We start from the raw sequence: 23591 nt of genomic DNA, 5'->3' as shown, positions 1-23591 counted from the left end.
TCTCTCTCTCTCTCTCTCTCTCTCTCTTTTTCACACACACACACACACACACACACACACACTATTAGTTGCCTGTTTAATGAACACCACCAGCTTACTGATGGAAAAGAAGTGTATAAATGAGTTGCTATGGTCCATTGTGGCTAAACCACTGCTAGTTTAATTTCACCTGAGAAAACCAGCATTCCCATTGCCATGGGGGCCACGCCCGATAGCTTAGCAACAACAGCCATAGGTGGGTTTCTTTACCACAGGACCCCAAGCCTGATAAGGGTTTCTTTACACAGGTTCCCAAACCTGATAGTAAAATTATTTAAGTGCCCTGTGTAAAATTAGGAGGCACTCTTGAGTTCCTTAGATTGTTTCCTCTAACCTATTTCAATTTTTGTTATGCTACACTAATTTTCTGATGAATATCAAGAGGAATGGTGTATTGCCAGCCAGACGAATTTACTGATAGAGCTGGAATAACAGTAATAATGTGGTGTTCCGGAACCCAGCACTTGTCATTTCTTGGTGGCCAATAAAATGAATTTGCTGGACCATGTGGGTGCATAAAGTTTATTAATGCATCCCTTTGCTCTGTGGAGGTCTCACAGATATTCCCAATCCACCACACGTTTTCATAGATGCATGCAACATATTGTCCTGGTTGGAGAGCAGACATCAACATGCCTGAAACTTCCTGGCAGATTAAAACTGTGTGCCGGACCGAGACTCGAACTCGGGACCTTTGCCTTTCGCAGGCAAGTGCTCTACCGACTGAGCTACCCAAGCACGACTCACGCACCGTCCTCACAGCTTTAATTCTGCCAGTACCTCGTCTCCTTCATTACTGTGACCCATTTTAGCTAGAAAAGATGAACAATCATTTGAAACTCTGCTGACCTGAATTGTTGTTTCATCAATAGGTAAAAAGTGATGATTTTCTCTAGTGCCTGCTACAGTTTGTCCAAGTTTAAACCTCTCTTCTTGTGACACAATATTTTTTTTTTTTTCAATTTCATCTTTACTGGCGAAAACAAATTTAATTCCATTAATGTTTTCACAGCAGAAGTGAAACAGATCTAGGGGAATAAGAATTTGTCCATGAAGTGGCCGTTGCAAGCTTGCTCTTGCTGCTAACCGCTTTTTTGTACCTCCAATCCCATCACAAGGTGATCTTTTTTTTCCAGGGCTTTCCTGCTTTGGCTATTCTCGGGAAGTGCCAGAATGCCCTTCGCTGCCTTAAGCTTCCCAGCATTCTTCACCATTCTTTCAGACACTCCGAACTGAGCTGCTGTTTGTCTGACTGTCCAACTTACAGGTGCCAAGGTTAAAATTTGCATCTGTTCTTTGTGAATTGCATTCTGCATCTTGGCTTTCAGTTCAGTCAGCAAATGTGCATAGTCGGCACAGTTTCCACATTCCTTAATTTCACTAGCATCTTCAATTTGTCGGTTTACTCCCATTGCATTTACAATTTTGTTTTTAATCACATTTTGAGCCTTTTGAATTTTCTTCTTCACATATTGGGGCTTATCTCTGTAGCTTACTGTTCTCTTCAGGGGTGAAATACCGATAGACAATAAGCTATTATTTAATTCTTCTTTTGGTGTAAAGTCCTCATCAGAATGTGATGATGAGGCTGATAAAGCTTCGTCCAAGTGTTTATTTAAGGTAGTCCTGCAAGCCGGACAAATTTTCTGGCCTGGCTTTATGTTATTAACAAGCTGCTTCTTCAACATATCAGAAGCCATATTAGCTGTTTCAGTGTCAAGAGTGCGAATTCCTGCCTTAACATTATGATTCACCTTCCCAGAGGAATTGAAGCATTAAAAAAAAAAAAAAAAAAAAAAAAAAAAAAAACCCTCTCATATTGTGTCAATAACAGGGCTTCGTGGTGTAGGCAAACTTGAGAGATATTGTCCAACTTTGCTTCAGAACGTTGGACCCACAACTCTTTTTTCCTCATCACTAAAATCTGCAAACCATTTTAAAGCAGCTTTTTTGGCAAAGAAAGTGACATGACACTTTGTTCCACTATCTCCTTGCCCAATTGAGCAGGAAGGTATGCTGTTCCCTTCTGCATCCATCTTTAATCAGTAACTAAATAATGTATTTGACCTCTAAGTGCAAATTATAATGTGCTTAAATTCCAGACAAATTGCTACTGAATGAAATTATACACAATGTATAATACCAATGAAAAAATCTAATAAGAGATATATGCTATAAAAGACACAATCAAAACAATTTTTTGTAAATTAGATTACAAACTTTGATGGTCTTACGAATCACTTAATAAGCCACACTCAGTCAAGAGAACCCACTCACTAAGCTAAAAAACAACACCACTGAAATACTGATTGTTCAAACAAGGCTCACAATAATGAAACAATCTGATTGTTAAAGTAATTTTTGCCATTATATTTTCTATAAACAGTGAATCTTGTGAATTTTCTCTGTGAAACTAGTGGTTACGTATTTACCAAGGTAGTAGGCTACATTTAAGTGTGATTAAATACAAAATAAAAACTCTTAGATGTTTAACCAACCAATTTCACGCGTTTCCCTAATAACGTTAAGACAAAAATTCACAGGTTACAACACCTAGGTATTAAAATCTCTGCAATATTGATTGGAAAATTTACATCACTTGATACATGATTCAAGCAAACCGATTCTTTTTTGGAAAAATGTTTTATACAATTGAATCCAAAAATTAGATCTTCATTTTACACTTGTAAATATTTACAATTTTGAGAAGTACAAAAAATATGAAGCTATTATTCATTGAATTCTTTATGATCTCCCCCCCCCCCTCCCCAAATGAGAAGAGTTTTATGCAGATGAACACTTAAGATAAAAACAGAAGGGCTACTTCTCATAGTTTTCAAGTTTTTCTGACAGTCTCATGCCTATTTACCAGATCTTTTTATTTCAATTATTCAAGGCACTAATAAACATTTATTAGGCATAATAAAAGGTTTCAGGTATAATTTGAGTGCCAGAAAAATGTGTTCAAACTTCCAGTGCACCTCTTTGATGATGCTACTTTTTAGGGCCTTATATGCTTGCATTGCAAAACCAAATCCACTTTTCTAGATAGTTTAGAATATGCTCTTTCTAATGACCATAGTTTAGAAGAGTTTGGAGAAAACACTTTTTGAAAAATTTGACTAAAATACCCATTTTTAGCACTTTTTGAAAAATCGTCAACTTCACCCTAGATTTGTGAAATAATGGAAAGCAATAGGAGAATGAAATTTTATATTCTAAGGCCTTGTGTTGGTGAGTTATGGTGTCCAAAGTTTCATGTGCATCCCACAATTACTTTTGGAGACATAAAAAACTAAAGTTTGCATTTTTTTAAACAGCTATTTTTTCGCCCAGCCTTGCTTCAAATTATATATATGAAAATTGCTCAGAAATCCTTTTCTTAATATTTTACTTTAAAGAGCTCTAAAAGTTGTATAAGATGGCCAAGTTTTGTTTCTTTCGTGCAAATACTTGCAGAGATATCTCATCTGAAAGTTGCTGAAAATTCAAGGATGCACTATTGGAAGCTGTGCTATGGTTTCAAACAAGTGACTATATCTCTGCAAGTATTGAATTTCTGAAACTGAAACTTTACCAGTGTTCATTGAGAACATGTGTGAATGTTCATACAAAATTTCATCAAAATGCATGATGGTCATGTGGAAACATTTCTCGATATTAGACCACTTGGCACGGAATGGCCCATGGTGATATTCTAGCAGCAACTAGATAAAATCATTACTTTTGCCAACTGATGGAACAACAGTCAGTCAGTAGTGTTGCAAATTATGTCATCTCTTCTGGCCAAAATTAGTGACAGTAGTGAAGGGGAGACTGACAATGGACCTCCAGCTAGGACAATATATTGCATGTATTTATCTAAAAGTGGTGGACTGCAAATTTGAAGGTAGTTTAAACAATCTGTGCAGCTGCTGTTATGCAACAATTTTACTACTATGATCTCCAGCACCTTGGTAATGCACAGTTAAATTAGGAGTGTATAAATATGAAAATAAAAGTTGTTGCTCGCTGTATAGCGGAGATGCTGAGTCACAAATAGGCACAACCAAAAGACTGTCATAAATATTGGCCGAGAAGGCTGTTGTGAGAAAAACACACACACACACACACACACACACACACACACACACATATATACACACACTGATGGTAGTAGCAACTGGGTGGGGGTAAGGAGGAGGCTGAGCCGGAGAGGGGGAGAGATAGTAAGGTAGGGTGGAGGACAGTGAAGTGCTGCTCGGGAGCACGCAGGGATGAGGTGGAAAGAGGTTAGGACAGCTAGGTGCAGTCAGGAGGTTAGAAGGAGGGCAGGAGAGAAGGGGGGGGGGGGGGAGGTAGTGGAAAAGGAGAGAAGTAAAAAGGCTGGATGTGTTGGCGAAATGAGGGTTGTGCAGTGCTGGAATGCGAACAGGGAAAGGGCTGGATGGGTGAGGACAATGACTAACAGTTAAGGCCAGGAGGGTTATGGGAACGTAGGATATATTACCGGGAGAGTTCCCACCTGCACAATTCAGGAAAGCTGGTGTTGGTGGGAAGGTCCATGTGGCACAGGCTGTGAAGCAGTCATTGAAATGGAGGATGTTGTGTTGTGCAGCGTGCTCAGCAACGAGGTGGACCACTTTTTTCTTGGCCACAGTTTGTCAGTGGCCATTCATGTGGACAGACGGCTTGTTGATTGTCATGCCCACGTAGAATGCTGCTGAGCTTGTAGATCACATGACTGGTTTCACAGGTAGCTCTGCCTTTGACGGGATAGGTGATGTTAGTGACTGGTCTGGAGTAGGTAGTGGTGGGAGGATGTATGGGACCGGTCTTGCATCTAGGTCTATTACAAGAATATGAGCCATGAGGTAAGGAGATTGGGAGCAGGGATTGTGTAGGGATGGATGAGTATATTGTGTAGGTTCGGTGGACAGCAGAATACCACTGTGAGGGGGGGTGGGAAGGATATGGGCTGGGCATTTCTCATTTGAGGGTGTGACAAGAGGTAGTCACAACCCTGGTGGAAAATGTAAGTCAGTTGCTCCAGCCCTGGATGGTATTAAGTTACAATGGGAACGCTATTTTGGGAGGTGGTGGAAGACTGAAAGATACGGCATGGGATATGTACCACTTGTCACTGCAGATGCAACAACCACAGATGGCTAGTTTATATGGAAGGGACTTCTTGGTATGGAATAGGTCGCAGCTGTCCAAGTGGAGGTGTTGCTGGTGGTTAGTAGGTTTGATATGGGCAGAGGCACTGATGTACTCATCGTTGAGGTGGAGGCCAACATCAAGGAAGGTGGCTTGTTGGGTTGAGTACAACCAGTTGAAGCAGATGGGGGAGAACTGTTGAGGTTCTTGAGGAATGTGAATAGGGTGTCCTCACTCACCCTCGATCCTAATCACAAAGATGTCATCAGTGAACCTGAACCAAGTGAGGGGCTTAGGATTCTGGGTGTTTAGGAAAGATTCCTCTAGATAGCCCATGAATAGCTTGGCGTAGGATGGTGCCATGTGGGTGCCTATAGCTGTACTCTGAATTTTCTGTAGGGAATGGCTTCAAAGGAGAAATAATTATGGGTGAGGATATAGTTGGACATGGTGACTAGGAAGGAGGTTGTTGGTTTGGAATCCGTCGAGCGTTGGGAAAAATACTGTCCAACAGCGGTAAGGCCATGGGCATTAGGGATGTTTGTGTAAAGGGGGGTGGCATCAACAGTGACAAGCAGGGCCCATGTCATAAAGGGACAGGAAATGTGGAGAGTCGGTGGAGTACACATGTGCACAACATTACTAACACTTGCTTCTACCTGTTTGTTTTGCAACATGCTGTACCAATAAGTTTTCCCACCTTATTTAAAAATCTCTGCAGTCTGTGCTGCCTTCTGCACTGCCACTCTGCTCGCAATGCCTTCCAGCCATGCAACTCTTGGCACCAGCAAAGCCCCTGCAGCCACACAGCTCCAATTACGTTATCTGCTTCCTTGTAGCTGGCAGACTCCTCCAGCAAGTCTGTTGGCTGGTGTCACTGCCTCCCTCTCTGTAACACTTGGCTCTCATGTCTGTCTGCCTACTTACCTCCCTTGTAGTCAAACCCTTGCCATTCATGGATCTTCCCACCTATCGAAAGACCTCACACTGCCCCCTCTTTGTCAGCCTGCTTCCCGCATAGTCAAATCCATGCTATAACTACTTTCATGAAATCACAACTTCATCAAAAATTTCCCTAACCCAGAAAACTAATTATGGCAGGGCACTCCTTTAAGACCTGTCCAGTGAATTTATTGTGTGCACAACTAATAATGGATAACACTTTTTTAGGCTCTAGTCATAGATCCTAAAGAGATTTGCACAATAATTTATGTGACAGGAAGATGTCTGACAAAAACATTCTTACATTTGGATAGTGTAGCTCAGTGTTGTTTGAACTGTTGGCGAGAGAGCACTTCAAATTCGTGCTGCTAATAAGCTGAGTACACCATTTGTTTGTTACATATTTTTACAAGCTTCAAACAGGAATGACTGCAGTAATGGATAGGAACTGTGAATGCTGTGCACAGATGCGAGCTGAGTTGGCGACCCTTCGCTCACAACTCCAGGCTGCGTTGGCTTCCGTCACACAGTTTGAGGCTGCTGCCAAGGAGCATCACTGTGGGGAGGGGGGGGGGGGGGGAGTCGGACGCAGTGATGCAAGGAACATCAAGCACATCCCATGTGTTCCCCTGATCAGTCCACTGCTGTGGCCGCCCTGGGAACTGCCTGCACTGAGGTTGACTCCTCACCCGTGGTGGAGTGGGAGATGATTTCAAAGTCTGGCAGGCAGTGAAAAACTTTTGAAGGGCTCCATAGTACGGCCTCCCCAGTTTGTTTGATGAACAAGTTTCGTACATTATCTGTGGCTGAAGATGTCTGAGCCGGATGCAGTCATCCACCCTGTTCCAGCGGAAGCTTCTCGGCCCACAAGGTGTGGGCATTCAGAGGGTGGGATTGCTGGTAGTTGGGAGCTCCAACATTACGTGCGTGATGGGGTCCCTTAGGAACATGGTTGCTGAGGAGGAGGAGAAGGAAGCCAGTGTGCACTCCGTGTCCATACTGGGGGGAGTCATTCCGGATGTGGAAGGGTGCTTCTGGATGCCATGAAGAGTACAATGTGCAGCCAACTGCAGGTGGTGGCTCATGTCGGTACCAATGATGTGTGTTGCTTTGGATCGGAGGAAATTCTCTCTGATTTCGGGCGGCTAGTGGAAATGGTGAAGACTGCCGGTCTTGCGTGCGAGGTTAAGGCAGAGCTCACCATCTGCAGCATCGTCGATAGAACCAACTGTGGTCCTTCGGTGCAGAGCCGAGTGGAGGGTCTGAATCAGGGGTCAGGAGTCCACTACACACAGGAAGCGGTGAAACAGGTAGTGGGGGCTGTGTGGAAGGGACTGGGCTGTTTTTTAGGTTAGAGGGTCTCAGGGAACCACAGAAACGGCGTCCGTCTAAAGGAGGACAGGTAAAACACAGTAAGGTAGTTGCAGAAACGATTGATATTGTAGTTGTAAATTGTCGTAGCTGTGTTGGGAAAGAACCAGAGCTCCAAGCACTAATAGAAAGTGCTGAAGCTCAAATAGTTATAGGTACAGGAAGTTGCCTAAAGCCGGAAATAAGTTCAGCCGAAATTTTGTCAAACAATCTAACAGTGTTCAGAAAGGATCGATTAAATACAGTTGGTGGTGGAGTATTTATTGCTGTCAGAAGTAGTTTGCCTTGTAGTGAAATTGAAGTAGATAGTTTCTGCGAAGTAGTATGGGTAGAGGTTATACTTGACAGTGAGAAACTATTAATTGGATTGTTTTAGCAACCCCCCCCCTCCCCCCCCCCAACTTGGAAGATACAGTTGCTGAAAGTTCAAAGAAAACTTGAGTCTCATTTCAAATAGGTAGCCCACTCATACAATTATAGTCGGTGGTGACTCCAATGTACCCTCAATATGCTGGAAAAATTATATGTTTGAAGTTGGTGGCAGGCATAAAGTCATCCGAAATTGTACTGAATGCTTTCACGGAAAATTATTTTGAACAATTAGTTCATGAGCCCACATGAAGCGTAAATGGTTGAGAAAGCATACTTGATGTCTTAGTAACAAATAGTCCTGGACGAATAGTGAGTATCATGACGAATACAGGGATTAGTGACCAAAAGGCAGTTGCTGCTAGGCTGAATGCTGTAACACCCACAACCATCAAAAAGATACGCAAAGTTCATCTATTTAAAAAAGCTGATAAAAATGCTCTTAGTGCCTTTTTAAGAGACAGTCTTCACTTCTTCCGATCTGATCATTTAAGCATAGAAAATTTGTGTAATGATTTCAGAGAGATAGTGTCGACAGCAGTTGAGATATATACCACTTAAATTAATAAGTGATGGTACTGATCGCCCATGGTACACAAAATGTGTTAGATCGCTGTTGCAGAAGCACCGAAAAAAGCATGCCAAATTTAAAATAACGCGAAATCCCCAAGACTGGCAAAGTTTTACGGAAGTTCTAAATACAGCGCGTACTTCAATGCGAGGTGCTTTTAATAATTTCCATAACGAAACTCTGTCCCGAAATCTGGCAGAAAACCCAAAGAGATTCTGGTCATACAGAAAGTGCACCAGTGGCAAGATTTCAATCAATACCTTCACTGCGCCATAACAATGGTGAAGTCACTGATGACAGTGCCGCAAAAGCAGAATTATTAAACATGGTTTTCCAAAACGCATTCATCGAAGAAGATGAAGTAAATATTCCTGAATTCCAATCATGAACAACTGCCAGGGTGACAAACATAGAAGTAGGTATCCTCAGTGTTGCAAAGCAGCTTAAATCACTTAATAAAGGCAAGGTTTCTGGTCCAGATTGTATACCAGTCAGATTCCTCTCAGAGTATGCTGATACAATAGCTCCATATTTAGCAATTATATACAACCATTCGCTTACATAAAGATCCGTACCTAAAGACTGGAAAATTGCTCAAGCCACGCCAATACCCAAAAAGGGAAGTAGGAGTAATCTGTCGAATTACAGGCCCATATCACTAACGTCGATTTGCAGTAGGGTTTTGGAACATATTCTGTGTTCGATCATTATGATGTACGATTTATTGACACGTAGTCAGCACGGATTCAGAAAATATCGTTCTTGCGAAACACAACTAGCTCTTTATACTCGTGAAGTAACGAGCGCAATCGACAGGGGATGTCAAATTGATTCCATATTTTTAGATTTCCAGCAGGCTTTCGACACAGTTCCTCACAAGCGTCTTCTAGCCTAACTGCGTGCCTATGGAATGTCGCCTCAGTTGTGCGACTGGATTCGTGATTTCCTTTCAGAAAGGTTACAGGTTGTAGTAATAGATGGAAAGTCGTAGAGTAAAACAGAAGTAGTATCCAGCATTCCACAAGGAAGTGTTATAGGCCATCTGTTGCTCCTGATCTATATTAACAACATAGGAGACAATCTCAGCAGCTGTGTTTGATTGTTTGCAGATGATGCTGTCATTTACCGTCTTGTAATGTCATCAGATGACCAATACGAATTGCAAAATGATTTAGATAAGGTATCTGTATGGTGTGAAAAGTGGCAGTTGACCCTGAGTAAAGAACTTAGGGAGTACAATTACAAATAACCTAAATTGGAATGATCACATAGATACTGTTGTGGGTAGAGCAAACCAAAGGCTACGATTCAATGGCAGAGCACTTAGAGGTTGCAATAGGTCTACTAAACAGAATGCTTACACTACGCTTGTCTGCCCTATTCTGGAGTATTGCTGTGCGGTGTGGGATCCGCAGCAGGTGGGACTGACGGATGACATCGGAAAAGTACAAAGAAGGGCAGCTCATTTCCTATTATCTCGAAATAGGGGAGATAGTGCCACAGACATGATACGTGAATTGGAGTGGCAATAATTAAAACGAAGGCGTTTTTCGTTGCGACAGGATCTTCTCATGAAATTTCAATCACCAGTTTTCTCCTCCGATTGCGAAAACATTCTGTTGGCACCCACCTACATAGGGAGAAATGATCATGACAATAAAATAAGAGAAATCAGGGCTCGCACAGAAAAATTTTAAGTGCTTGTTTCTCCCGTGTGCCGTTTGAGAATGGAACTATAGATAGAGAGCTTGAAGGTGGTTCATTGAACGCTCTGCCAGGCACTTTATTGTGAATAGCAGAGTAATAATGTAGATGTAGATTCAAAAGCTCCAATTTATTCATTAATACATGGCCGATCACGACTCATAAAAAGGAAACAGTCAAACAGTTGACTATTATCTGTATGAAAAGTCATATTAGTGATTATATGGATAGCAGTGTTACTCGACTGCTGAGAAAACATCCTGTTAACTCTTAAAACGATAGTCTGAAACTCAATTTCAAAACTCTTTATTTCTTGACGGAAAACAGTGACTAGAAGCTCGGTGACAAACTGAAAGATTCATACATTCGACACATGTACGTTGAACCTAAGACAGATGACCACATATAATTCCATCAGTGCAGAATAAGAATGATGTACCTTGCGGATTCTGGTATGAATGCTCGTCATAATTTAATTTACATGCGCTGCGATGAATGCCACTGTTATCCAGGCTTTCTTGAGAAGGTGAAGGCACATTGATACAGCTGCAATGCTGTTCCCTGGATGTCTTGTAACCTTGTAACTCGGAAATTGTTGGGCTGAGCACCACGTTTTAGCCAAAGTCGTTGCCGAATCAACGGCCTCTTGATCTGGAGTTGAAGCTGCCTCCACTGTGTGTCAACCCTGAAGCAGTATTTTTAGCTCTCTCTTACACCCTGCTCTGCTTTCTTGCCAAACAGTGCCAGTCACCAATAGTGTGGCCCCATAGGTTTCACTCTACCATAGATAATCCTGCCAAAATAGTGCCACCCCATCATATGCCAATCATGTAGCAAAACTCTCCCCTACTAATAAAGTCTGCTCCAGCTTTGTGCTTGTGTCATCACACTCTAATATACCAATTGCACATTTTCGCGCCTATGGCTGTAGCCTCACATCAGAGGGCCTCTGTAATTAGGAATGACAGCTCACAGTACTAGCATATTATTTTGTGCAGCCTGTGTTTTCTAAAGTGGCTGACAGCTGTCTACAAAGCAGAACATGAGGAAGTGTCTCCCGTCTACTGCTCATGGGGCCTCTCCACCTCCAGGCAGACACTATGGTTTGCTACCTCTTGGGATGCCTCGAGAGCACCAGTTCTGCGAAGTCCACCTGGGGCCCCAGTCTCCCCTCCCAGCAAAGTGCCATTTTCTGTAACATTCTCCATTCACCATGTCACAACTCCAGTGCACTGTTTTCCCATGCACACAAAAAACATTAAGAAACCAGCAAGTCCATCAGCATATTAAAGAAGAAAAATGGAGCTACATTGACAACTGTACTACCGGTCACTGTGGTCAAAGAGCTTCAGTAAAGACACTCTCAATGCAGTCCCATTATTATACTCTTTAATTATGCACCCCATCTCAACTGAAATGAAAAAGGCATGCAAAATTGCCTGCCATGTTGTGCCTTCACAGCCCATCAATAGTCTTCTTTCTGCACCTCAATACATGTACCACGCCTCATCTCAGTCTTAATTCTCCCAGTACAGTGTAGAGGCTGTGGCTTCCTGACAGCCTACATCTGACAATAGGGATGCTTAATTTGTGCCAACACCACAGAATAGGGGTGCTTACTTTTATCCAGCCCCTCACTTGGCACCAAATAATTGTCTGCAGTGACCTGCAAGCGGATCAGGCTGTAAGAAAACACTATTTTCCAGCTGTGAAGTAGCTTGTCCAACTCATAGTCCTGGTGCCTGCAAATAAGAGTTGAAGATATTTGTGGGGGAAACTGTGGGAAAAGGATGAGGAGTTCTGATACATAACTGAAACTGAACAACCATGTAGGATGGGAAACTACTCTCAAATCTCAAGAGGTGCTAATGCACTGACTGTATGTTGTGCAATCCTGCATGTACCATGTGCAGCTAAGTGCCACAAGAAACTGTCCTGTCGTCGGGCAGAGTAAAATCACGTACACATATGACCAACAGGCGGCACTTGGTGTGCTCAGGTGGCAAATCAGAGCCAATGAAGCAGTTGTCCATGATTGCAGTTCAGACTGTAGACAGTAACATCAAAATGTTCGCAGTGTTCTGGCCTCTGCTAGTGTAGACTCCAGGTCGAATGTTCATTGGCTTAGTAGCGACTTGTTGTGTCTTTCAAAAAGGTGTGTATTATTTTGTTTAAAAACACTAGAGTATGGAATGGAATACAGAGACAACATTTAATGCTGATAGGAGTTTTATCATGAATGGGAATGTTTATGGGATCCTACAAACTGTGAAGAAAAAAAAAAAAAAAAAAAAAAACTGAAAAGATGAGATGCTTAGAGGGAGATAAGTGAGCTGTTAGAAAGTAATGTAAGTGGTGTGGAAAAAACGTGGGTTATTTTGGCATCCTTTTTTTGTGTGTGAATGACAAAAACAAACAAAACAGGAAACGACCATTAATTTTTCTGCAGCTCTCCTAAAAGAAGTGTCTTGTTAGGAAATTTAAGGCTTACATGTAATTCAGTAACAATATGTAGATTTCATTTGGAAAAAAATTATCAAATTTCATATACCCCAAGTCAGCTTTAAGGCCAGACAATTTTGTCCCACCACACTGTTCCCTTCTTTTTAAAACAGAGGTCATCCATTGTCATCGTTTCTTCCTCTTCTTTTCTTAATGATCGTCTCCTTGCAGTAAAATAAATCCTGTACATGTTATAACTCTAAATCTTCTTCTTTCCTCATGATGTCTGCCGGTAAAATTGCAATTAAAACACTACTTTATAAGAATAACAAAATGAGAACAATGTTGACAAGTTATCTGAGCCAACTGTGATTCTGCTTGGCCAGATCCCTCAGCCCCAACCCCTTTGGTGAGGATGAGTGGCCAAATGCCAATGCAGTGGCAATAAACGTTCAGCTGAATCCATTGACTGCAGTTCATTGGCCTAGTCTGTACATGGCTTAACACAGGTTGTGCATCAGAGCCAAATTGGGATCAGAATCTGCAGCAGTGCCAATGCTGGTTTTTATAAAGGTTTGCATGATGCATCTCCCAAGCAGTTGTGCACTTCGCTCATCTCTCTGTTCCTTCCAGACGCTTGTCTGCAACAAGTCGCTTGGCCCGCAGTATTGTGACTGCAAAAGCAGTCTCTTCTGCATATTAGCATACTTGCAGATTTGAGGTTACTCTTTTACCCACAAACAGTGCACAACATTGTAACTCTGGTCTGGCTATTCGCACTTGAGTACCTCACGCGACTAATTCGCGACTCTCTTCAGCAGTCTTTACTCCGATGTACAATTGCAGGTGACCCAGCGGGGTAATCTGCCTTCCCAGTCCCGTCACGCCTTTCTCCGCAATGGACAATACCATCCTCCAGTGGAACTGCAGCGGTTTCTTCCACCATCTAGCTGAGCTCCGCCAACTTATCAGCCTTCACCCTTTCTTCTGCATTGCTCTTCAGGAAACTTGGTTTCCAGCAATGCGAACCCCCGCCCTCCGTGGCTATCGGGGTTATTATAAGAACCGGGCAGCATATGAAAGGGTGTCTGGTGGCGTCTGCCTCTATGTCCTTCACACTCTGCACAGCGCGTCTGTCCCTCTCCAAACACCTTTAGAGGCTGTCGCTGTTCGGGTGTGGATGCCACAGAATGTTACCGTCTGCAGTCTTTACCTTCCATCGGATGGTGATGTCTCTCAGCATGTCCTGGCTGCGCTGATAGCCCAATTGCCGCCACCTTTCTTGCTATTGGGCGACTTCAATGCCCATAACCCTCTGTGGGGTGGGTCAGTGGCAACAGGTTGAGGCGCCACCGTTGAGCATTTATTGTCGCAGCTCGATCTCTCGATTTTAAATGATGGTGCCTTCACACACTTCAGTGTGGCGCATGGCACATACTCCGCCATTGACCTTTCAGTCTGTAGCCCTAGCCTCTTACCGTCTGTCCAATGGAGTGTGCATGACGACCTGTGTGGTAGTGACCACTTGCCGATCTTTCTGTCACTACCACGGCGTCACTCTTCTGGGCGCCCTAGCAGATGGGCTATGAATAAGGCTGACTAGGACTTGTTCTCCTCCACTGCCACTATTGAGCCTCTCTCTAATGATGACATTGATGCGGTGGTTCAATCGGTCACCACCGGTATCGTTACTGCCGCCGAATCTGCCATTCCCTGTTCCTCTGGGTCCCCTCGGCGGCGGACTGTGCCTTGGTGGTCGCCTGAGATCGCTGAAGCGATTAAAGATCGCCGGCGGGCGCTACAGCGTCACAAGCGACATCCCTGCAGTGAACACCTCATCACCTTCAAACGGCTGCGTGCGCGGCCCGCCACCTTATCCGCCAAAGCAAGCAGGAGTGCTGGGAGCAGTATGTGTCCACCATTGGCCTCCATGTCTCTCCATCGCAGGTCTGGGCCAAGATCCGACGCCTCTATGGCTATCGGACCCCTGTGAGCGTCCCTGCTCTCTCACTGAATGGAGCAGTTTGTACAGACTCCGGCGAAATTGCCAACAGCTTGGCAGAGCATTTTGCTCTTAGTTCCGCTTCTTCTAATTACCCACTGGCCTTCCGCTCCATTAAAGAGTGGATGGAACGTCGGAGCCTTTCATTTCGCACCCACCATCCTGAATCTTACAATGCTCCATTCAGTGAGTGGGAATTTCGCAGTGCCCTAGCCGCTTGCCCTGATAACGCTCCTGGGCCAGATGGCATCCACTGTCAGATGCTGAAACACCTATCAGTGGACTGCCAGCGGCGCCTCCTCGATCTTTACAACCGTCTTTGCGTCGAGGGGGAGTTTCCGTCGCAATGGCGGGAAAGCATTGTCATCCCCGTTTTGAAACCTGGAAAGAACACTCTGGAGGTGGACAGCTACCGTCCCATTAGCCTCACCAACGTTCTTTGCAAGTTGCTTGAACGGATGGTGAGCCGGTGCTTGAATTGGGTACTGGAGTCTCGGGGCCTTCTGGCTCCTTCTCAGGGTGGGTTCCGTAAAGGCCGCTCCGCCACCGACAATCTGGTGAGCCTGGAGTCGGCCATCCGTGCTGCCTTTGCCCGTCGTCAGCACCTGGTCGCTTTTTCGACATGCGGAAGGTGTACGATACGACATGGCATCATCACATCCTTTCTACGCTTCATGGATGGGGTCTTCGGGGTCCTCTGCCGATTTTTATCCCCAATTTTCTGTCGTATCGTACCTTCCGCGTGCAAGTCGCGGCCTCGTATAGTTCCTCCCGCGTCCAGGAGAACGGTGTGCCAGAGGGTTCTGTTTTAAGTGTCTGCCTGTTTTTAATAGCCATTAACGGGCTCGCTGCGGCCGTGTGAAATTCTGTCTCCGCTTCCCTGTATGCTGACGACTTCTGCCTTTACTACAGCTCTACTGGCATTGCAGCTGTTGAACGTCAGCTACAGGGCGCTATTTGCAAGGTGCAGTCTTGGGCTGTAGCGCATGGTTTTCAGTTTTTGGCTGCCAAGACCCGCGTTATGCATTTCTGCCGGCGCCGAACAGTCCATCCTGATCCGCGGCTTTATCTTGCCGACGAACTCCTTGCTGTGGTGGAGACCCACAGGTTTTTGGGTGTAGTTTTTGATGCCCGGCTGACTTGGCTGCCTCAGATTCGGCAGCTTAAACAGGCGTGTTGGCGGCATCTAAATGCCCTGAGATGCTTGAGCCACACCTGCTGGGGCGCCGACCGATCTACCCTGATACGGCTCTACCAGGCGTTAATTCAGTCTCGTCTGGATTATGGGAGCCTGGCTTATGGCTCAGCATCCCCATCTGCGCTGCGGGTACTGGACCCAATCCTACACAGCGGCATACGGCTTGCCACTGGTGCTTTCCGCACCAGCCCTGTGGACAGCATACTAGTGGAGGCAGGTGTCCCTCCCCGGTGGTTACGGCGCCAACGTTTGCTGGCCGCTTATGCTGCCCATGTTTTAAGCTTGCCCGGGCATCCAAACTATCGTCTCCTGTTCCCGCGATCGGTCGTCCATCTGCCAGAACGTCGGCCCCGGTCTGGTTGTAAAATCGCGGTCTGCGTCAAAGAGCTTCTCTCCGGGCTTCGGGTTTTCACTGTTCCACCTCCTTTCCGGGCCACTTTGCATACACCTCCATGGTGTGTTCCTCACCCTTGCCTTCGGCTCGACTTGGCACAGGGCCCGAAGGACTCAGTCCCTCCAGAGGCCTTCCGCCGACACTTTTATTCCATCCTGGCCACGTATCAGGGCTCTGGCATTGTTTACACTGACGGTTCGATGGTTGCTGGTCGTGTCGGGTATGCGCTCACTCTAGGGGACCATTCCGAACAACGTTCCTTGCAGGATGGCTGCAGCGTTTGCACTGCTGAGCTGGTCGCCATCTTTCCTGCCCTAGAGTATATCCGCTCCTGCTCAGGTGAGTCCTTCGTTATCTTTAGCGATTCCCTGAGCGGTTTACGAGCTCTCGACCAGTGTTTCCCTCGTTCTCGTTTGGTGATGGCTATCCAAGAGTCCCTGCATACTCGTGCCCGTTGCGGCCGCTCTGTGGTCTTTGTGTGGACCCCCGGTCATGTCGGTATCCCGGGCAATGAACATGTTGACCACCTGGCGAAAGAGGCTACGAGTAAACCATCTCTGGATGTTGGCCTCCCAGAGACTGATTTGTGGGCAGTCCTCCGCCGAAAAGTTTTTGCGCTTTGGGACGCTGAATGGCGCGATCGGATCACGCCCAAAAAACTCCGTGCCATTAAGGAGACGACGACTGTGTGGCAGTCATCCATGCGAGCCAACCGCAGGGACTCAGTCGTCCTTTGTCGGCTCCGCATTGGCCACTCCCGGCTGACACACAGTTATTTACTGTGCCGGGAGGACCCTCCTCTATGTCGCTGCGTGGCGGCTTTGACAGTGGCCCACATTTTGTTGGCCTGCCCCCTTTTAGCTGTGGTCAGGCAGACATTTGCGCTGCCTGATACGCTCCCTGCCCTTTTATCTTATGACCCTGTTATGGCTGGCTTAGTTTTACGTTTTATTCGGGCAGGGGGTTTTTATCGTTTACTCTGAGTGTTTGTTCTGTTCTTTTGTGTTGATTCTGGCCATTGGCCTACGATTTTACGCTGAGTTTTTAATGTGTTCTCGGTGGTTGGCTTTTCCTTTTTATCTCTATGGTCGGCCAACCACCGTCACACTCTGTGTGATTTTAATTTGTTTTGTCTGACCTCTGTAGGAGTATTTCTTGTCCTGTGTCGTCTGACGTCTTTCCTGCTGTTCGTTTTTATTCTCTTTGGGTGGTTTTAATTTTTTGGAAAAAGGGACCGATGACCGTCGCAGTCTGGTCCCTTTAATCCCCCAAACCAACCCACCAACCAACAATTGCTTTTTTCAGCTGATGAATCAAGTGCTGCAAAGTTTTGCATGGGGTTGTAGTAAGTTCACAAATTGTAAACTGCAGTCAGTCATTGGTCAGAGATGTAGTCCACATCTGTAGACTGTCAATTCCCAGCTACCCCATCACATGGCGTATGGTGCCAATTTAAGCAATCACATTTATCAGTTTCACACAATGCAGAGCGACGAAAATTGCAATATTGACACTGTCTTAACTTTAAACATGTAGTAATTACTATTGCAGTTACCTGTGGGTATCAGCATCATAGTAGTCTTTTATCTGCTAAGTGGTTATTACTGTGGACATTTGTATCTGTGCAGCCCTTTAAGCATAAGTTTGCAGAGAAACAGTTGTTAAGTGTACATCATTTAATCAGATTGATGGCTTTGCAACAACATAAACTGTCCTGGCCCTTCAACTGACAATATTCTTGGCGGGTTTGCAGCCAGGTCATACAGTCATCTTAACACAATAGTTCAACCGTCCATTTGATGGCCAGATGAACCACTAAATTATCATGTCAAGATGACTGAATATTATCAGATTATTGTTAGCTTTAATTGCTTTTTGCAAAGCAGCATTCAGATCTCCCAAAATTGTCTTCGCCACTAAAGCTTCTCATTGAATTGTGCTATAAGTAAAAGTAGTTGGACCATAGCTTGCCTATTTATCTTGAAAGATAAAATCCAGATTTTCTTGCTGCCATCGCCACTGCATCATTCATACGTACTCCAACATATTTGGGCCTATTCCATTCCGGCCCATTTCATCAGAAATTCATTCACTTTGAAAAATTTCTACCATGCTCTTCCAATTACCAACAAAATATTAAATCTTCGTGTAAATTCTCAGCATTACAATAATTGATGTATGCCAGTGGTTGCACAAAGTGCATCTGTCTGCACAAAGTGCATCAGTCGATTCACTCATTTCCTTCAATTCTTGCAATAAGTCACTCACACTGGTCATTGTTAATTTCCAAAAAATACCTAACAATTGTGCCATTGGATTGTGAAATTTTTAAAAATAATTTTAGAATAGTTTCATTCATTCTTGGTGACACTGGTAAAATATTATCTTTGCTTATAATATGTTTAGGCTTTATAAGATGCTGTTAAGCACTTGTGATTGGCAAACATATGTAATTCGATAACTTTTTTGGACTTTCCATGATTCCAGTAACTTTTAAAAATATTTTACAGATTTTTTTTAGAATGGGAAGTACATTTTGTAAGTAGATTTGTTTTTAATTTTGAATGTTTTAGACTTTCGCTTGCTAGTATTCATTACAAGTATCAGCATTATAGTAGTCTTTTATCTGCAAAGTGGTTATTACTGTGGACATTCGTATCTGTGCAGCCCTTTAAGCATAAGTTTGCAGAGAAACAGTTGTTAAGTGTACATCATTTAATCAGATTGATGGCTTTGCAACAAAATAAACTGTCCTTTTTCGAAACATAATCATGTTTTGAAACAGGCCTGTCTTCGGTATTTGTGGAAATAAATTTATATTGCAGTAGTGTTTCATTGTATTTTCTCTGTTGTGCATACAAAGGCACTTTGTCTGTGGTTCTATCAGCATACAGCTGTTACAGGATACAGTCCCGGTGTCCTAGAATCTATAGCTTCATTACCATCAGTTTTGCTCTTTTACACATACATATTGCTAAGATATTTTGGATTATTTTTGGCTTTGGAACAACACCAATCTGCAACTTCATAAAATTCACCCATTCATTCCAGACTATACAATAAATCTCAGTAGAAACTGTGTGTGACTGAAACAGAGTAACTTGCTAGATCCCTGAATATGATAGGTCACACTTTTACTAATGGTTCATACAAAGCTTCTGCAAACTTCAACATAGTTAGTGTGTGAGCACAATTGATGAAACATGGCATAAGTTTCCCATAAGCTAGCAGTGGAACATCGGCCAGAGAAGAGGCAACAAAGTGGTCAAATGCTGTACTAACCTATTTTGAACGTATATCACTGATGACTGAAGCTATTCACTAAAAATTATGAAAAGCTGTAGTAGTTGGCTGCAATTAGAAAGTTGTTACAGTTCATGTTTCACTGAACAGCAAACTTATTTTCACAAATTTATTTATTTATTTTCATTGTTAAACTATTTTCACAGTATTGTTAAAAGTGAAGGATGTAGTTAGAAATCTTTAGATGCCCCCACCACCCCACGAGATAATTAAATGACCTCCAAAATGTTCACGCTTCCTCTTTTTTGGGAAGCTCTGTAGTGTAGGAGGCCAGGATGTTTGAGTGGCAAGTTGACTTTCATGCTTTGGGATTGCCATTGTCGAGTGTGAGGCAACAAATGTTATCCCTAACATCAAAGATGAGCAAATATAATCCCTTTTGAATCTGTATTTTAGTTTTAACACTTGCTAAGGGGAGTACAAAAGTAATGTGGGTAAAAATGTCAATTTTTATGTTTTTATGGAAAATTGTTGTTTGGAGTTTTCTTTTTAATTTGTAGTATGTGTTGTTGATTTTGTACAACAAGTATTTTTAATTTATTTTGAAGTAATTTACTGCACAAGTAATTTCTACAATTTCCACGAACACTTGTTCGGTTATGACAAAGAAATCTCAGGAAGTAGTTGCTCATAGGAGGCAGTGATTTATGTTGATTTATAGCAAACATCCTGCTGCATAGGTTTTCTACATTGGTTGTTGTGACATTTCCTGTTTGTGGTATACTGCATGGTATCGTCCCTGTTTTGTAAGGTGCATTACATCTTTCATTGTGAATATTTGGACTTTTTTGTTGCTCATTGAATTGATGTTTCCCTCTCTAATGTGACCCCATCAAAGGGTATATTTAAGAAGAGAAGAAATAAGGGAAGTAGATTCTACAGAAAATCTCCTGTTGAAAGTTTACATCCAGAGAATGAGATTGGTCCAAGCAACACCGAACAAAGTTTTTTTGTCATCAAGTATTTCAAGGAAGAAGCTTGTGAACAGTAATGAAATGTACAGGGAAACCACTCCAGGAATATCAGTTTAACATTAGGTTCAAATTTATTAAAAGCAATGATTAATCAAACTGCATGTTGTAATTTGTGTGGTGGAGAGATAATAATTTCTGAAAATGTTTTCAAGAGAAACATTTTAGTTCTTAGTTTGGAAGTAGAAGTGAGAGATTAATAAAGAATTTGGACATCTGAAAAATGTAAGAACAGTAACCTTTCTGAGGTGAATGTCAGATATTTCTAAGGGCTGAGATGCATTGGTTAAGGCCCCAGTGCTAAAAAAAACTTTGTTTGCTCTTATCTGTCTATTATGTCCCCCTAATAATGTTTCAAGATACACAGATGCTTTAGGGAAAACCGTAAAAGTAATTGTAGAAGAGTCAATGAAATGGGCAGCAATCTAAGCAGTTGAAGAAAATGATGCTAATGACTACATTTGCTTAGCATTTGGTGGAGCATCAGTCTAAAACTTCTTGTGCAGCTGCCACAAATATTATTGCACAGGTGCTTGATGTTGAAGTATTGTCAGAACATCGCCACTAATGTGTAAAAGTGGGTACTAATAACAAAAAGAAAAAAAATGTGTGAACACAACTGTCAGAAAACATATGAGAGATCCATTGGAGGGATGAAAAGTGCCTCAGCTGTGAAGATCTTTCAGCACTCTAAAGAACAACATGGGGTTAACTGTGTTAAAATCATTCATTGGTGACTGTGATTCCAGTTCATTCATATCAGTAATTGGCAGCAGGCCCTGTGATGACCTAACACCACAAAAGTTAGAATGTGCATGTCATCCGCAGAAACGAATGGATTCTTGACTCTGTAAAATATGGAAATTTCTAGCAAAAAGCTTGAAGATTACAAGAGGACATACAACTGACAAAACAATCAATCAGCTAAAAGACTACTATGGCCAAGAGTACAAACGACCTGGAAGGAATGAGAAAAGCAGTATGGAAAACATTTTTCTAAAAGACATCGAGTTATGATAGGCCACTACACAACTTGGGTTAAATTGTCTGGTGTAAATAATGCAAGACTGAGAATATACCCCTAGAATCACCATAATTGAAGTTGTTTGATTAGTAACTAAGCCAGTGTGTAGAGATCTAGCACAGCCAGACCTTCTGAAGATATGTCTCGCAGGAAAAAGTCAAAATGTAAGTGAGCTTTTCAACAATGTTGTATGGACCAGGGTGCCCAAAAACATACTTGTATTCCTGAAAACACTGAAGATTGGCAACAGCGATGCTGTGGTGACCTTCAGTGATGGAAATGCAGGCAGAATAAAAGTTCTAAAACAATTTTAAATTAAATTAGGCCATAATACAGAAACAATCCTTCAAGAATTGGATAAACAGTGAGTCTACAAGGCAGAAATTATGGTCAAAAATACAATAGAAGCAGCAAGGTCCCTCAGATTGAGAAAGAGTTCTGGTTCATCCTCAAGAAGATAAAGATTACAGAGCTAGAGTTTTAGGCTGTTTCTTCATTCAATAGCCAGTTTTCCTTTATGTCAACTGTCAAGTGGAATTTATGAAAAACTACTTTTTTCTCAAAAGTTTCCCATTATCTCAGAAACTCCCTAAACTAAAACTCTGACATTTTTACCTCTTATTAACAGCAGTACTAAGGATATGGGCCTACAGTGGTAGAGATAGTACTCGTAGTTTGATCATAAAAATAATTTTTTTAAAAAAACTACATAAATTTTTAAGACCTTCATTAAAAAAAAATTCTCTCTTGATTCTGACCAAAGTTACATACTTGATTTAGATAAATAAATGTATAAGGTATGACTCTGTATTCTGGTTAAGTTTTGTTATATTACCATGGCTAGTTTATGAAAAAATGGGATATAAATATGTTGAATCTAACATTATTAGTATAAGGTATTGGCATTCCACTTAAAAGAGCCATCAAAATTTGTTACTGTATAATTTTTAAATTTATTAATTAAATTTTATAGGTACTTTTTTGGGGAAGGCTACACGTATGGATCTCAGCTCTCAAAACGAGGACCAGGTATGGAACGCTTGTACCCCCAAGGAGAAGTTGATCCCATTCCTGATTGGGTTCATAATATGGTCATTGAACCACTTGTAAAAGCAGGAATTGTACCCGATGGCTTCATCAATTCGGCAGTCATTAATGATTATCAACCTGGAGGCTGCATAGTTTCTCATATTGATCCTATACACATATTTGATAGGTTAGTATTACAATGTATCAGTTAACTCTAGTCTAGAGTTGACTGTTGGATGGATTTTGATGCATAATTTCTCATGTTACATTTAAACTAAAATATGTCTTTTTGGTGGAATTAAAGTATTTGTTTAATCTGCTTTGTGGATTAAAATACTTGCATTGATATTGTGTGTGTGTGTGTGTGTGTGTGTGTGTGTGTGTGTGTGTGTCCCTTCTAAGGCAGAATTTGCTGTGTAACTTAAAGCCCTGCATAATTTTTCTAGAAAGTGCACTCATGTAACTGCATAATATACTCAGTGTGCGGTGATTAACCCTCTGTTGGTCACAGCCTTTTTGTAACTTCGTTGTAATGTGTCAAAAAAGCATACAATAGATTCCCCTTGATTCTGTCCATATGTTGATGGGTGTATTTCACCATCATTGCAAGCATAGTATCTGTGAAAAAGTGAGCCAATACTCAACTGGGGCTTTGGCCAATCTAGCTGCTCCTACGACCCCTGAAAGGTGAACGATAATATTTTCAGATCCTCTGTGGTTACCCTTATTTGGGGGCTTCCAGGTCCATTTGGTCTTCTATCATTTCCAGTTGTGAATTGTGCATCTTCTTCAGTATCACAAGCCTCTTCATCATCGGTATACTCTTGTTTGGTAGTGATATTATTTTATCCCCTTCAACCCAATCTTCTGATGCAATATCATTTTCTTCATCTAAATCTTCTGTTAGCACTGGATCCTCATCACCAACTGTCAAAAGTCGTACTAGTACCTTGATATCTGTCTCATTGCTCAAATCAAATGTCCTCTTCACCACACCACATTATCAAAAAACCTGGAAGAAAGGACTAATGAAGTAAATTAGTTTCACCATAACAAGTTCTGTTGCAATATGCAAATTACACACATATGAAAA

At 42.5% G+C, this 23591-nt stretch overlaps 1 protein-coding gene across 2 annotated transcripts in view; it reads left to right on the top strand.

Moving 5' to 3' along the window:
• Positions 1-23591, top strand: part of LOC126236267 (RNA demethylase ALKBH5-like) — a 116168-nt gene that overhangs the window by 19559 nt on the left and 73018 nt on the right. For both annotated transcript variants that reach the window (XM_049945423.1, XM_049945422.1), the window contains exon 3: positions 22443-22685. In XM_049945423.1, the coding sequence (XP_049801380.1) occupies positions 22443-22685 (243 nt within the window). The remainder of the gene's footprint in view (positions 1-22442; positions 22686-23591) is intronic.

This window comes from Schistocerca nitens, chromosome 2 (genome assembly GCF_023898315.1).
Source record: "Schistocerca nitens isolate TAMUIC-IGC-003100 chromosome 2, iqSchNite1.1, whole genome shotgun sequence".
NCBI lineage: Eukaryota > Metazoa > Arthropoda > Insecta > Orthoptera > Acrididae > Schistocerca > Schistocerca nitens.
This window is presented reverse-complemented; position numbering and strand designations above follow the sequence as displayed.